Source organism: Egretta garzetta, unplaced genomic scaffold, assembly GCF_000687185.1.
Source record: "Egretta garzetta isolate BGI_Z169 unplaced genomic scaffold, ASM68718v1 scaffold148, whole genome shotgun sequence".
Lineage (NCBI taxonomy): Eukaryota > Metazoa > Chordata > Aves > Pelecaniformes > Ardeidae > Egretta > Egretta garzetta.
In genome coordinates this window covers 1,981,696-1,998,955 of record NW_009260669.1, presented here as the reverse complement: position 1 = coordinate 1,998,955, position 17,260 = coordinate 1,981,696, and the positions used below count along the sequence as shown (strand labels likewise).

General features: G+C 35.0%; 1 protein-coding gene across 1 annotated transcript in view; it reads left to right on the top strand.

The window, feature by feature from the left end:
* PCLO (piccolo presynaptic cytomatrix protein) overlaps nt 1–17,260 on the top strand; it is a gene marked incomplete at its 5' end in the record, with an annotated part of 372,092 nt that overhangs the window by 322,934 nt on the left and 31,898 nt on the right. The window contains 2 exons of the mRNA XM_035901092.1: nt 1,193–1,334; nt 4,865–4,932. Coding sequence (XP_035756985.1) covers nt 1,193–1,334; nt 4,865–4,932 — 210 coding nt within the window. The remainder of the gene's footprint in view (nt 1–1,192; nt 1,335–4,864; nt 4,933–17,260) is intronic.

Here is a 17,260-nt window from a genome sequence, read left to right as displayed (position 1 = left end):
AGTCTTTATCAAAAATATTATTCATTCAGTCAAACATAAATAATATTGGTTGCCAGTTTAAGGCAAGACACCACTGGGGCTCTGGCTCTTATTTGAAATAATTTCCATTTAGGTATTTCACTAATTTCATGTTCAAAGAAGAATTTATTTTAATTGCTTGCATTAGAGTTTTACAGTTCACCAAAATAACATAAAATTTCATTAAGTCTTCACAGAAAAATAACTTTACAAAAGAGTATTTTTGTCCGTAGTATATATGCTCAGTAAGTTGGAATAGATGAAACATGACAATAGTAGATGTAGTAGAGGACATTTAACAAAAAAGTTCCAAAAATCTATATTAATATTCCTGGAAAATTGTTATTCAATGTAAGAATAGCTACTCTACTGTTCCTGTATTGATTGTTATGTGTAACGTCACTGTGTCCTTTTTTGTTTATATTTCTCAACTTGCTGAAGTTTGAATGCCAGAAGATTTGTTCATCTACTACAATAATATCCAAAACACAAAATAAGGCATCTGAAGTAAAAATAACATATGTACATTTTCTACACCAAATGGTCTTAAACAAGATTAGGGCATCTCCCATCAAAATATGTGCATCAAAATTCTAGGCACGTTGTAAGAGAGATCCAGATGAGTAGAAGCAGTTGAGAAATATAATGCAGTAGCTGTGTTATGTCTGAAGAGAGGTGGAGGTCTTCATATGGTCTCTGTGATTATAGATGGTGTACCTATATTTCCTTTTAGCTTCCTCTCCTTCTCAAAATCACTAAATGCAAATAATGTTTCATGAGGAATATGAGGAAGGCCACTGGAACCTTCATTTTTACTAGATTACTGTATGAAAACTTTCAGATGAATAACTGGTTTTCTGTAGCTTTAATCAGAAAAGCAGTGTTAATCAATCTAACACATTCTTTTTTTTTCCTTCAGGCTGTTGATCTGAACTATTAACATGACTGGAGAAAAAAACATGATGATACACTATCTGATTTAGATCACCTTATTCTATGTGAAAATAAACATCATCTGCAAAAGATGATAACGCAATACTGGAATGTAGAATAAAAACTGAAAGCGTTTGCAGCATGTGATTTTGATAAACTACATTTTTTCTTAATGTGGCTGATGATAATGTACTGATGTCTTACAAGTTTTTTGGTAACTCACTGTTCCTGCCCTGTACAGCAAGGTCTACTAATCACCGACCCGCAGAAAGTTCTGTCTCCACTGGCTCGTCAGCCAGTAGCTTTGGCAGTGGATACAGCATGGATAGCGAAGGCAGCAGCAGTGCCACAGGAGAGAATAATCTATTTCCCATCCCAAGAATGTAAGGCTTTTCCTTTAATCTACTGTATCCTCCATGTGCTATGTATAGCCCTTTCAACTGCCAGTCACCTTCTTAAGTAGTTTGCTCTGCAGAATTGAGTTACACGGTAGAATAGCAGCTAAAGGGGAAGAATTTTTTCAGAGCTTGCCTTTTTATTCTGCTTTGTTGAACACTGAATTATTAATAACCAGCAAAACCTCTGCCTCAACCTCATGAATTTATTGCTGCCACACAGGAGAGGTGCAAGTCTCAGCCTTTGATGCAAGTGTGTAGGGGTGGACTTGGGTTAGGTTAAAAGTGCAACTTTTGTAGGCCCGAGAATGCTTAGTTTAAGTTTTCGTATTTACCTCCTTCTAGAAATAGGTGTTACTAGTGCAACTAAATTCAAATTCTGGATATAAAACAACTTTATGCAAGTTTTTAAGAGTGTGAGTAGATTTTTTTTCAGAATTTCTTCATTGGAAAAGATTTTTGAGAGTGAGTCCCTGTAGGAATTATCAAGCTACTATCAGTGCAATGATCCTATAAAATTATTTAATTTTCAGCCATTTTCCCTCGTTAACTACTCCACAGAGAAAAGTCTTGCCAGGATTTTTTTCTCCTCAGCTTTGACAGCACGTGCCTGCATTTAGCAATTTAATTTATATTCCTTTACAGGAAAAAGTAATTTCTCCTGATCAACTTAATTGAATTTTTTATAGACTGACTGTTCTCAAAATATTAGTTGGTGGTCATTGCTCATTCAGTGTCTGCAATAGTTGTTCCATGCTTTTCTCTGGGAGACAAATTTTCGCTTTTCCTCTGCAGTCTTGAATTATTAGTCACAAGAGTTTGATATAATCTTCCTAAAAAAGCTTGAATAAAGAAAAAATTAATTCTCTCTAGAACTGTGACATTTCTAAGTATTCATAATTTTCTAAAATGAAGCCCAATGGTATTTGCCTACATCTTATTAGTGGCTAAAAGGAAAATAGACATAAATCTAACATTTCAGTCTCATTTTCAGAATCTAGGAGGACAATGTGAGCTCAGGGTGTGGGGTCCCAATAGCTTAATCTTCACTGAATTTTTCACTCATGTTGTTCTAGGTTAAAAAGAGTTTCACCTTCCAGTGGCAAAAAGATGATCTTCAATTGGATTTGGCAATCTCTAAAAAAATTATTTTGCCAACATTCCTAATAAGAAAAGCAAAGATGCATAAAATCTCTGTGCACAGAAACACAAGATGGAGCTCTCAATAACAGTTTTTAGCTCACATATGCTAAATTTGAGTCCAAATAGTATCGCTCACTGTGCATTATCTAGCAATGTGACAGTATCTACAGTTACTTGGTATTAGGCTGACAGATTCACCAGCCCATTAAACCTGATATCAGCCGCGCTTCTACTGAAAAGCAGGAGGGAGTCTCCATGGCTTCAGCTTTCCTCTTATAGTAATTTGTTCCCATGAATTTTACTTAATTAAATAAAAAGTATCCAACCCTTTTATTTTCTGTTAAGAGCTAGAGGTTTGTTTTTTTTTTTTATTATGGCATTTTTAAAGTAAATTGTTTATATGCTGATATTAGACAGTGACTTTAAAAGTTACCCGGGACATTTACATTGAAAAAAAATGCTTTCTTTTTCATGTTAGTTTCAAGGGCTTTACATAGACATGTAGTGAAAATGAATGACAAAATTACAGTTTACCATCAGACACCTTTGGGATCTCCCCTAGGGAGAATATTTTAAAATAGATAACTGTTTCTGTCTTGAATTCTGGATAAAAATTCTTATATATCTGAATATATGTATGATTGAAATTCTAGTCAACATCTGCATTCACACTGGCTTGATACTGACTTCAGGGACTCTGACCTTGCACACTAATTCAGCATATACATAAAACCACAGCTCAAAATTTGGATGTGAGACATTAAGTGAGCTAAATAATTTTAAGTGCCTTGGCATATAAACACTTTTTTGGTTATAAGCTCTCTGTTTAGATTAATTTTCTGATCTATCAGTAGAAAAAGTGTTGGATAGGCGGAGTTTTAAACTCATTACTCTAGTCCAAATGGTTTTAACCATAGGAACATTTAGTTATGAAGCAAAATAAAAGAATTAAAGAGTGACACCATGGGAATTGTTTGATGAAGTAACTAACTAGAATACTTGCCAATATTAAATATTGTTATAGCTATCAAGGGAAATCAATCATTGTATACAGTTATACACAGCTGAATAAATCTTGTAAATTCTTTCTATTTGGGAGATATTTTTTTAGAAGGCTCTCATTATCCAGTTATAATACCCCTGAAAGTTACTCATGATATCAACTATGATAATAACCAGATTGTCTATGCCTTTGTATTGTGTAACCATCTATACCAGTACAATGTCTGCAAAATTATATTAAATTTGAATGCAAATGTGAAAAGCAACTGAACAATGTGTAAGGAATCTAACCCTAGGGACAAATAACTCTTGTATCATATTTGTAATATATTTTATAAAGCTTTACCTCACAGCAGAATAAAATAATAACTCTGAGTTAAAACTGAATTTAAAATCAGTTTAAAAACCTGACATTTTATATTAAATTTTAGTTCATTTTGAATTTGGGCAGCTTCTGTTGCTGTTGTGAAACATGAACTGGCTCATTGCAAAGAACAGCGCTGATCCTTTAACCCCAGAGGAATCATATGCATGTGAAGATAATGCCTTACATTCGCTACCACAGTATTTTAGACTCTTAAGGGAGAAAGACAAATAAAAGCACAAACATCTTATAGTAGCAGACATGTTCTTGAGAGAGATTGTAATCATGCCTTAGAGCTTGCAACAAGTATGTTTAAAGATAGCTTACATTTTACCTAACTTTCATTGCCTAAAAATAGACAACTAGATTGTATTCTAGGTTCTTTCTACATCCAGTAGAGAAAGATAGGGACCTCCAGAGCATGATCTATTCCACTCACCTCACATTAAGATTAATGTAAGTCTCAGAACTGAATAGTATCTTATGCTAAACCTAAACTGTAATGTAAAATCAATCACTAAAAGAAGACAGCGACCACAAATATGTCTTACCTTTGAAGTAATGGTATTGCAGACAAAATACCAATTTTGTGACTCCTTATTATATATCTCACTGTTCACCACAGTAGGATAAAGCGAGGAGAGGAGCTATGCAGACTGATTGCAGAACCCCAGGCTGTTGGGAGCAAGTAGCAGACAGTACCTGATGGCCCCAATCTGTAAGAATGTACAGCAATAGCAACATGTGATTGCAGATGCCTCCAAAAGAGAAAAAAATAATATTCTAAGTGATCTGTCCAAATGGCAATAGAAAAAAAAATTACTGACCACTTTATTTTCTTGAAATTAAATATATATCTATATACACACACACTTTTTTTGGGTTTTTTTAGAAATATTTGTGATGTTTGTCTTTCTGTACAGAGCCAAACCCTGGCTTGAGTTTATCATTTTCTTAGGTCGCGTCTCTTTATGATCTTATTGACAACTACCACCATATCTTTTGACAGAGGGAAGATGAGCCAGAATGGACAAGAACCAGTAAAGCAGTCGGGAGTAGGATTAACCGATGCAGAAGGTAAAAAGAAATACAAACAACACTACAGGGGTATCCCATGTTTATAGAACCGATATGCTTATTTCCTTTACTTGTTATGCTATGAAAGATTAGCCTGTGCTCTCTTTGTATTATAGATTAAGATTCTGACTTTCATTTACTCTAAGGGCCCTTTACACACAGCACCAATGTAATGAGTCTTCAGTTTAAATGAGAATAGAGTTTTACCTGTTTATTTAAAGTAATTAAATAGTTAGATTGCAATGAATAATATCTGTCTTTCAATGGTCATTGCTTTTCATAGTATTGGAATAAAAAATATGAAGTATGGAGCTGACTTGATACCCATTAAATCAGAGGAAAATATCCAATGGCTGTCAGGCTCTATTTTTATAACATTTCAGAATATTTACCTCATAAAACAATTATTAATTTTGGTGTCTACGTAAAACATTAAGTTTCAATAAAAATATTAGCTGAACATCAGGCTTGACTGCTGCACTTAGACTATAGTGGATCTGTTATCTGACAGAAATCCTGAGAGAATTTTTTTTTTTGTATGAATATGGTGCTGCCAAAGAAGGAGGCATTGTAATATTGGAGCTGGAAAGAGCCCGAAAGACTGGCTTTCAAATTTTCATGAGCAATGTGATTATCTCTTTCATGTGTAATATGGAAAACTGCATGAAAATTAAGAGAGTGTTTTGTATCGAAGGATATGTTAGGAAAATTCCATTTCCCTTTACATATAAGGTATTTTCTTTAAAGTGTATATTTCTGTTGACCTCAAATATAAAACTTAACTATCATTACCTTCATTTTATTATTAAAATAATACTTTTATCATTTTAATGCATTTCAATGCAGCTTTGGGTTTTAATTAATTTATAAATTGAAATTCATATATACAACTGAAGTTAAATCCATGTTAAGTTCAGCCTTAAAAAAATGAATATTTTTCAGGTTTCTGCAATCTGTATATATGGGGAAATAATTGTTGTTGCTATATTTGAGGTAAAAGCGGTCTAACAGATTTGAAGAAATTAGAATTTGAAGGTAGAACTGTAAAACTGTCTTTTCCAAAGCAAGAATCCTTAACTGTGTATGTGCATTCTACTATACCTTTCACTACAATAGTACCATCATACAAAAATTCAAATTCAGCTGCTTGTTGAACTTCAATTTATTCAATGGGGTTTTTAAGTATTTGAAAAACAAACTATTTTTTAAAAGAGAAATGGTGGGATGAAAATGGGAAATCAGGAATTTTCCATTTTTACTTTGTCATAATGTGTTTTATACAGAATGATAACTGTAAGCAAATAGATTTTCTTAATTTTGTTCATTATCTATTGCCCCTTATGTAAGGTGTTGGATCATAAATTTCAGAACCTACAAACACAAAAAGTTTTAATTTATTGTTTGTTTCATTCAAAAAAAAAACCAAACAAAAAACCAAACAAACCCAACCAAAAAAACCACATTTTGAATCATTCTAATAGATTTTGCTCACTAATTCTAATACCTTTGCTCACTAAAACTACTTTTCCAGCCAAAGGCATGTTTCTGCTTATCTTCAAATTCTGCAAATAACTTAAGAGCTGCAATTCCCTAATTTTCACTTATGATGCATTTCAGTTGTCCTAACTTGAGAACTCTAAGGGTTACAGATCCAAGTCTGACAGAATGAGTGGTTCTTACCAAGTGTTGTATCTCCCCATTGAGAGAAGCTGGGACAGCCAGCCTAGTTTTCAATGTCTGATTTCTAGCTGACTAAGATGGGACAGATCAATCTCAAATGATAAATTAAATTAAAAGCTGGAACATAATTCAAGAACATTTCAGTCTCAACATGTAAACATAATTATCTTTCAGGGAAGTAGTTCAGAATTTAGGGGGACTGAAGATTAGCTGAGAACTACTTCAGTATTATGGAATTATGATGGTATTCTTTTCATAGAATAACAAAAGTGAATGAAAATCTTAAAGTCTTAAAGATCAAAAGATACCTTTTCTGTAGTGCATTTGTCTGTGTTGTAGACCTGATGAGCTCTGCAATTAGCTGGAAGACAATATTCACTCCCATTTTTCATTAATTTATACAGAGCTCCCATAGTTGACATCTGTATTCTCATTTGCAAATGAGGATTTAGTGTTATACTTAAAACCTTTTAATAGTAGTACTATTTTTAAATTTTCAAATATTCTTAATGGATAACTTCTGTGAAAAGTAGCCTGTGGATTACTCTCTTTAAAACTGTGCACAATAAAGTCAATTGCTTAAACATGCGGATCTACTGCTGCTTGAAATGTTTTAGTCATCCAAGTCATTCAAACAGGCCTGGCAAATATGACAGGGGACTTATAAAAACAAGATCTTTAAGACCAGTAGCTGGAGGCAAAGCAAGGCAGGACTCTCAAATGGCAATGAAAACTGGTTTTTAGACAGCCAAATCAAAACTGTAGCAACAGGGTTCGGATTTGGCTCATAGGGTATGACAACAAAAGTTAGGCATGTACATAAGTGGAATCACCAGGGAAAAATACGCTCCTTTTCTAATTGTTCACCCACTTGAGAAACGTGTTAATGTTTTGCTGGGAATAGTTTTTGTGCTATTAAGATATATCAGTTAAATTGTAAGTAAATATTGGAAAACCGTACTATTTACTTTGCTGACACAACCAAATGGTCAATATAAATAACTGTGAGTAGTGCTATGATAATCTTTGTTTCTCTGAACATATAATCTTGTCATATTCTGTATTTTCATACTACTTATTAATATAAAATAATTCGGAGTTTTGTTCTTGGACACTGTGTTACAGTTATTTTTATGATATGCATTGTTGCATGCTATCTTACACTGGACATTCTGCCCTGAGCAGATGAAATACTTCATCTTCTTAAACTTCAGTAAATCTTACATATGATACATATTGTGATCTTCATTGAATTATGCAAACAAATTTCTCTATTTGTTTCAGAAAGTGCAATATCTTTTGTTTAAAGATTTCTTATGACATGCTACGGAATGTTACAGAAATTACAAGCAAAAAACCAATTGCGTTCCATGTAAGGATTGAAACTAACAATTAAAAGCACATGATTAATATCTTGATTCAGTCGTAGATCATGATTGGTCTATCTGCCCTATGAAACTGTTCAGCCAATAGATCCTGGATGGTATTTTCCACCTATCACCTGTTTATCCAATTAAGAAATATATGGGGAATATTATCTTTATATATTTCAAAAGTACGAATTTGCTACGCAATCCCAAGCAGCCATTATTTCTAGTAGAAGAGAGAGATATAGATATAAATAGCATTTTAATTGAAAAAGTTTACTGTAAGGAAATACAGAAGATGCTATATATATGCACATATCATTCCTCTAGAATTACAGACATTGAGGTTAATCTCAAAGACTCTTTTAGGAAAGATGAACATGTCAGTAAGCATCGCCTGGCTTCACTCACTGTGTTTTGGAGTGTATGAGTACCCACAGTGATTCTGTCATCCTCTGTGCTTGGCCTCATTGTTGTCAGGATTTTCAGTCAAAAAATTGTAAACTTTGTATAGGAACAGAGTGTCTCCCCACCCATGTCTTCCAAAAGAGTATTTTTTTTCACTTAAAAAAAAAAAAATTCCCATCCCTCCATGTCCTGAATACCAAAAAATTCTCTACGTGGTTCTGAAATGGCTCAGTCTCACTTTCCGATATAGTGGTCCTTTGAGCATCCTCCTTTGAGTGCAGTAAAATGAAGTCCTGTAAGTAAGAAATTCTCTCTCTGTATAAATGGCTGAACCTGGACAGATAATTGCAGAATATTCTAGTAAAGCCTCTGTAGATGTATTTCCACACCCAAGCAGAAGGAATAGATTTGTACTATTTCAAAATCTGTTGATGCACACATAGTTACTGAACTTCTACAAGATGATATGCTACTGATATGCACTCATTGTTTACATAACCTTTAATGAACTCTCCCAGGGTTTTCCTTTTTTGCATGCTATGAATTTGCCTGAGTTACAGATTAAAAAAAAAATCAACCCAAAACCAATCTCTGTGATAACATCATGCTTTAACAGGCAAATTTTACAGTACTGTGATTTTTATTTCATCTATTTAGAGTAGTCTAAGCTAAAAAACACCCATTTTTTTCTTAATTTTTTGAGTTTGTTGTTCATCAGCATGGCTTATAAACTAAGAAATTCAGGTTTAACAGTTTCATCACTTAATTTTATTTCCTTAATTAAGACAGTCTAATCTTTATGAGAAAAAAGGTTGAAATACCACACAAACTTTAAAACCAGCTAGGACGTCATTCTAGTAATGTAGTAACTCTGTTTAAGGCAAAGGAGCCACTGTGGTATGAGCGAGAAGAGACTAAGGGCTTATGAAGTTGCTTAAATCAACTTGTTGCATCTCCACACTTCAAAAATTTAGCATTTTGATTTTTTTTAAATCAGAACTGTAATATTACTCCTTATGAGGATATTCAGAGAGAAATGGTCTTAGTTTTGGACCTTCAACCAGAAAATCATAAGAGAAAAGACAGATGAAGGAAATTATTAAGGGCTAATCACAATACAGTTACTGAGATTTGCAAATGCTTTTGCATATGCACAAATCTGTGCTTTGATGTCTTGGTTATCCAGGCTGAAATATGGGGTTTACTGCAGATGAGAAACTTCTAATGCTGTTATCTGTATCATTTCACAAAAAAAGAGAACTGTGAGATCAGATTAAAATATGATGCGTAATATTCATGAAGGAGTTTATAATTTGAATTTAACTTCTTGCTGGCTTAAAATTATGGTGAATTTTATTGCCTTTGCACAGGCAATGGTGATTTTGAATGAAAACACTGAGAGTAGGACAGAAAATACAACAATGTAGGACAGAGTTCAGGTTAAATATTAAATTTTTGTAACTTTGGGATGATCTGAAACTCTCTTTCTTTCATAATCAAGTCTAACTTACATCTTCATATCTATTAGAGGGTGACTTCTGTGAAACATATTCTCATTTTAGGTCATCTAACATGAATACCAGAAAGACATGTTTAGCTGTTTTTCATAATCATTTTTTCTCTTTAACTGTTCTTAAACTTTAAAAAAAAAATAATATAGAAGGGAAGCAAGAAGAGAAGCATTGCAACATTTATAGACACTTCCCCCACAAAGGTGAATAAGAGAAACATACAGTCACTTGTTTTGCAGGTTTAAAGTAAGTTCTTTGATATTTAACAGAGAAGCACTGTAATTTCAGAATGTAAATGCAAAAATGTGATAAGGAGACTCTAAGAGAGGCGTTCCAGGTTTGGACAAGAGGTATTTGCATTAATTCATGGAAGCAAGCAATTTTTCTGGTGTTTTGACACTAAAATTAGTGGAATTCCTAATTTGGGGAAGTCCTGAGAGGTTCATGCTCAAGGATCTATATGATGTCTACCTCAGAAGGAGAGAAGTGAAGTTGCCTCTCTGACACCTCAGCAGCCCTTGGATACCAGGTGTTTACAAGACCTTGCTGTAAAATAGATAACACCAGTTACCATCCTGTTATCAGCCAATTACAGGCAGAAAATGGTTTCTGGTGTGCCTCCAGAGCCCGGCAGCACTGCATTTTGGGACTACATCCTCAGTTTCTGTGGGGACTGGTAATACCACCACTTTAGGCCAGTGTTACAAAGTATAACAGCACCTAGTTTATGTGCTATAATTTTATATCTAAGTCTCCTCGTGGACTATATAATGAGTGCAAATACTCTAGGTGTTATAAATATACCCATAAATTCCTTTGGTATTAAATATTTCTCTGAACTTTTGTTGCTTTTCTCAGTCAGTATTCAGAATAGAATAGAATAAAACACAATCTAAAAAATCACTAAAATGGGAGGGAGTTTAGATAGAGCTCATATTTGTTACCATTACTCAAAGATGGGTGATGAGTTAATTGAGAGCAGCCCTGCAGAGAAGGACTTGGGAAGGTGGGTGGGAAACTGGACATGAGCTGGCAGTGTCCACTTGCAGCCCAGAAAACTAATTGGATCTTGGGCTGCATCAAAAAGCAGCGTGGCCAGCAGGTCGAGGGAGGGAATTCTGCCCCTCTACTCCACTGTGGTAAGATCCCACCTTCGGTGCTGCGTCCAGCTCTGGAGCCCTCAGTACAGGAAAGACATGGACCTGTTGGAGTGGGTCCAGAGGAGGCCACAACAATGATCTGAGGGCTGGAGCACCTCTCCTACAAGGACAGGCTGAGAGAGTTGGGGTTGTTCAGCCTGGAGAAGGCTACACAGCGACCTTGTTGCAGCCTTCTAATATATAAAGGGGGCTTATAAGAAAGACAGAGACTTTTTACCAGTGCCTGTAGTGACAGGACAAGGGGAAATGGTTTTAAACTGAAAGACAGTAGATTTAGATTGGACATAAGGAAGAAGTGTTTTACAATGAGGGTGGTGGGACTCTGCAATGGGTTTCCCAGAGAAGCTGCAGATGCCTCATCCCTGAAAGAGTTCATGGTCAGGTTGGACAGGGCTTTGAGCAGACTGGTCTAGCGAAAGATGTCCCTGCCCTGGGACTAGATGAGCTTTAAAGGTCCCTTCCAACCCAAATCATTCTATGATTCTACAATATGAAAGAGGTGACAATGATTATTGAGGGGTTCAACATACAAACTGCAAATACTCCTGTACTGCGTAAGTGGTATTCTGGGAACAATTGCCCATTCAGACAAAGGCATTTTGCAGTTATAAAAGTACAAACACTTTTATGCTTTGACAGTGGTTTCTTCTCTACCTTTGACTAAGAGCTTCAGGCACGCACATCTCACTTGGCCCAGTGTTTTGTCTTGAACAGATACATTCACTGACTGTGCCAGGAAAATTCTACTTTCTTTTCAGTGTCTTACCTTTGTATTGAGCTTCAATTACTGAAGCAAAATATCAGAATGTCACATGTATGGTATTGGGTAGCTGGAGTCTGGGAACCATTGTTTCAAAAAAAATTGAAAGCATCTTTACATATGATACAACTGCTCACATCTATGTTTGTGTCAGGAAGTGAATGAATAGACAGATGAAGTGTGAATCCACATGTTCAAGTATACTAGCAAGAGTAATCTCTAATTAACCTACAAATCGCACTAGCACATATTTATTTTTCTTAAAAAATTTAAACTGAACTTTATCTTCCAGAGAGAAAATTCCTATCTCTTACAACATAATCCCCAACTCATAACAGGATTGGCAGTATATAGATCAGCAATAAATGACCAAGTCAGAACCAGTCACTTTCACAATAGCAGAGAATTTACGTTATTTTGGCATAGTTCCATGTTTCTGCACCAAGGCTTGATCCAATTCTTTTCAAGGCCTTTTTAGACTGGTATCTCAAAACCACAGGGAGCACCATCTACTTTGTTCTTGCACATATGTCAAATACTATCTTTGCTGTTTGCTGCCTTCCCAGTAACTCAGACACCTCATGAGTATTGAACCTTTAATCCTAACATATACTAAAATATAAAAGAACCTGAAAAAACAATCCAGACTTTCAAGTATTTTTGTTGAATCAATAGAATCTTGTACTGACTAAGTATGAGACTGTTGACTTGATTATAATAGATATTGATCCATGAATTTAAAGACAAATCCAGCCAATCTGAAAGGTTACCAACACTGACTTGAACACTGGTTGAATTGCATATTTTGGTTTTAAGTTCATATCTGGTAGTATGTAGCAGAAGAATTTGCTGCACACTCTCAATGTCTTTTCTAAAGAGCAATATAAGCCTGGTGATCTTTTTAAAACACATTTTTAGCAGATGTAATGTCTGCTTTTATAGTCTTATTGCCATTATGATTTACATGTAGATGAGGTCAGTTTGTGAAATCAAATATTACTGAGTAAACTGTGATCCTTGCCCAGGAAGAAATCTAAATGAAAGAATAAGGTATTGCCAGACTTCTCTGCTATCTCTATAAATGAGAAGGCTAAAATTCAACCTGGCATTATTTAAACTGTCTTTAATACAAAATCACAACCTTGCTTTCCTCCATTAGCTTCTACCAAAGGTCTGCTATCTAGTACTCTTGAAAGCATAAGATTAATCAATGCCAACAAATTTTAAAGCAGAAAATGCCAGCAAGGGTGATTTCTCACATGAGTAGCTGCTTCAGTAGAGGAAAAAGGGACACAAGGGAATAGAAAATAAGTAATGAAAGCACTTGCAGCTAGCCTGTCACATGTTGATCCCTTTATACTTCACAGCCTTTATTTTTGGGAATGCAAATTTTAATTTCAAAAATTGAAAAGATCAGATATGCTTTCTGTCACAAGGGATCCTTAAGCAATGAATCAGGCTTATGCACTGACAGTAGTCCTTATCCTCTCTCTCTTTGGCTTATTTAAAGCTATCTATAATATTTCATACATGCTCCCTCAAGCTAGAAATAGGCATACTACTAACACTAAATACCACACTAATTTGAAGAAGTGATTCAAGATAAACAGCAGCATTGTAAACCTAAGAATTATCAGCTTCCTCTCTAAACTCTGGGAAACATTTCTTTTATCTATCCCTGATTGGCCCAGTGCTCTGATTTGCCCACCTGGCTCTCCAGTAATAATTGGAGCAATTAGTACTGCCTTCCTGAGATATTTGCCAGTATAATCCAGCTGGTTTTCCTAAAAAGAAGCAGAAAGAATTTAAATAAGAATAAAGACTGCAGCCAGAGATAGAAACATAGTGGAAAAAAGGACAAGATAATCTTCTGTGTTCTTGTATCCACATCACAAACAACATTGTTTTACATAGCTACAAATCTTCCTGGCCCTGAATTGTTATTATGAAGTCATTAAAAGAGAAGTAAATAATCCAGGGAGCCTGACTGTGATTAACTAGTGGCTGGCCAACAGCTTGTGCTACTCTTGTATGAACTGTGACTGAATGGTTTTTAGCCATTAAATTTTGTGGCAAGAAAATTCTAAAAAACTTTAATTTTTTTTTTAGGTTTCATTGAAATAGTCTGTTTTTCCCATGTAACAAATATTAAGAAGAGAAACAAGCAAAAAGAAAAACAGAAAAACCTGAAATCACATGTATTTCATCTTGAAACTAAAATATCACCCTTTGATATGATGCTTCAATAAGAGAAGATAATTTGCTTGCCTAACGTTCTTAGCACTTTTACTGTCCTAGCTCTTAAACACATTTCCACTAACGTGAAGCTGCTTGGGACTTCCAGGAGGTTTCTTCTGGTGACTCCTTGGAGATATAATGAGGGAGTTTTGATAGAATTCTGTAATCTATGTCTTTAGAAAGATATGGTTGTGAAGGAAATCTGATTTAATGCCAACCAGCACATTTACCAGCTAATAATGAAGGTCATTAATGCTGGAAAGCAAACAGGGGGATTCCCCCCACCAAAAAGGGAGTGAAGGTGATGATGCTGGTATGTATGATTCCTGGACCTGAACCTTGTCTGGTGTAAGTCTGAAGAAGGTGTACTTCACCTAGTGAGTAATTTAAAACGATTTTGAAATAGAGTCACTTTTCATGATCAGTGCTCATTTAGAATCAGCAAAAGTCAGGTTGAAGCATTAATATGATAGAAGGTGAATTGCTAATTCCGAATTAAATTCTCCTCTGTGATGAAAATGAAACTAGGAAGTACTGAGTAGGGTTTTTAAATGTCATCTTCCTGGATAATTCAGGTGATCTCCTCCACTAGCAGTGTGATTAGGACCTGGAATTTTGTGCATGTTCCAGGAAAAATGTAAGTAAAATAGATCTGTTTTAAGGTCCATAATGTTTAGTGCTCAAGTATGTATGAGCTATTATGTAGCAGGGATGGGGTTGAGGGAACCTCAAGAAGTTATCCCATTGCTTCAAAACACAACATTGTTCCTAAAAGGCTTTTGGTAACTTGCACCAAAAAATTCTTGGTGGTGATAGAGACTTTATAGCTTCATTAGTCTGTTCTAGTGCTTGATTATTCTTGACACTGTTTTTCCTACCTTCTAGCCTTATCTTGCTTGCTGAAATTAGCACTCAGGGAGAGAAATAAGAATCCAAAATCCAAGCTCTTCCCCTCACAAACATAGCACATTTTATCAAGTATTTCCTATAAATAGACTTTTCTGAGCTTGCCTACAAATGATAACACAGCTGCTCCTAGCAAATAGTTCTGAATTAGAGCTCCACTTTTGTTGTAATTATTTGAAATACCAAAAAAAAAATAGAAATGTCATAAACTGTTTCTATACTTAACAGTCCTTTGTAACGCTTTAATGTTTGTAACTCACATAAAATGAGCTGGTACTGTAGTATATGTGTATGGTTTAGAGGATGATTTATTCTTTATTTCTTTTGTTAGGTAATTTATAACTTGCTTAGAAATTAAACTATTATGCTGGGGATTCACAAAGGAGTTTTTTATCTCCCCTCATATGTTTTTGTAGTGTAAAACCTTTTTTAGACTGATGTTCAAACAGTTATCTTGGAATGCTGTTTAAATGCAAATGGATCTAGAACATTTCCAGGTGAGATCACGTGGCAAACTAAAATTAAAATTCAGCTGATATTTATGTCAAGATGTGAGACTTCTCAGAATTGTGGACTATAGGTTGTGTTTCAAGACAGAAGTTTTTGAAAACCAGTGCATCAGAATGAATATAATTCTTTCATATGATGAAATTGCCTAGATGCTTCTGAATCTCATGGTGGAGAGTCTGCTTTCATATCTATAATTAGAACCTTGTGCTTTGTCCCCAGTTTATTTTCAGATTAATATGCTTTTCATAGTGTTCCATGTTTGTTATTTTGTTTTATGATACTAGTCTTACAGGCTTGCAGCTTTAATGAAATGTGTTATCCATTGCAACAGTGTGTGAATAATTATTTGTCTGTTAAGAAAAAGCTTCAGTGTGTGTATTTCTCTTAAAGAATTCTTAACAGTTTGTCCTGTGTAGGTATTGGTAATTACTTTAGGCTATTATATGCTGTGCTTCCCTTTTGTGTATTATTTATCCTGATACTACTAGGCTATGATTGAAAGGGAATCAAATGGACAGAAGGCTGGTCAAATCTAGTGGCAGAAAGTGATGTACTATGTGTAGAGGAGGATGCAGTTTATGTATCTTTATTTACAAAGGGATTCAGGGCCTTAAACATAGGTGTATCTTGCTCTTTTAAATACTATGAAATATTTTTCTGCCTCAATCCAATTGCTGTTTCAGAAAGTCATGGGTGTCCCACAGGTTCTTCATCACTTCTGCCATTCCTGACTAGGTACTTTAAGTAACCCCACATCCACGTGTATTTAGGCATAAACCTGATTTGCTCCTACAGCCAAGTTGTTATTCAGGATTCCCTTCACAGCCAACTACCTGGAGTGCCCCTCCTTTTCCACTATTCATTAAGAACCAAAAGATTACAATGAAAATTTACAATATTTATTTTAGCTTGCACATCTAAAGCTTGATATCAGATCAGATTAGTTCTACCAAATAGTCCACCTGTTTGTGTGTGTGTTGAGGCCATCCATTGCGTGGGTATTTCTTTTCTGAAACACCCTTTGGTATGCTGTCTTTTTGTTATACTTTCTTTTTTAAGCTTTCTTTAGACTTTTTGTCTGCCACATTGTCTTTGCACTCTGACTGACTGTGATGTGATAATAACATAACATGACTGAATTTCAATGCCTTGGAAAAATGCACAAAGATTCTGGAGATCAGCTGGGTCAAGCATCTGATACACACATCTGCCCTCATGTCTCACCCTGCTGCAGTACCTAGAAGTTCGCATATATTCCAGAAGTCTGGTAACATGCTGCCTATTATAATTAGCCAGTTTGTGTGATTTACTAGAAAAATTGTTTCTTACTGTTTCCTCCTGCTGCTCATCTAATATCTATAGCATTTACTCACCAGCTTCCTGATCGCCTTGGCTGTGCCTGGCTGAGTGCTTAGCTTTTTAGAAACATTTCATATTCATGGAATACTCTGTTATATTCTTGAAGGAATTGGATTCTCACTGATCTGAATGCAATTATTTGACTTTTTTTATGAACTATATCTTTCTGACTAGTCTGATCATCTTATGAGTTCCTTCTTTCTTGGCAAGTAAAGGAGAGAAAAGGGAGGCTTTCCTTCTTATCTCTGGACATTTGGGTCAGTGACAAACACAGACACCTTAACTCCTTGTATATATGTTGGTTTTAAGGCTATTTGGTATTTTGTTTGGTTTATAGCAGTATGCAAAGTCTCTGATTTTATACAGACACATTTCTGCAGTATTTTCCATGTTTGAAAAAGTGAAGCCTGCACAATATCGACACTAATT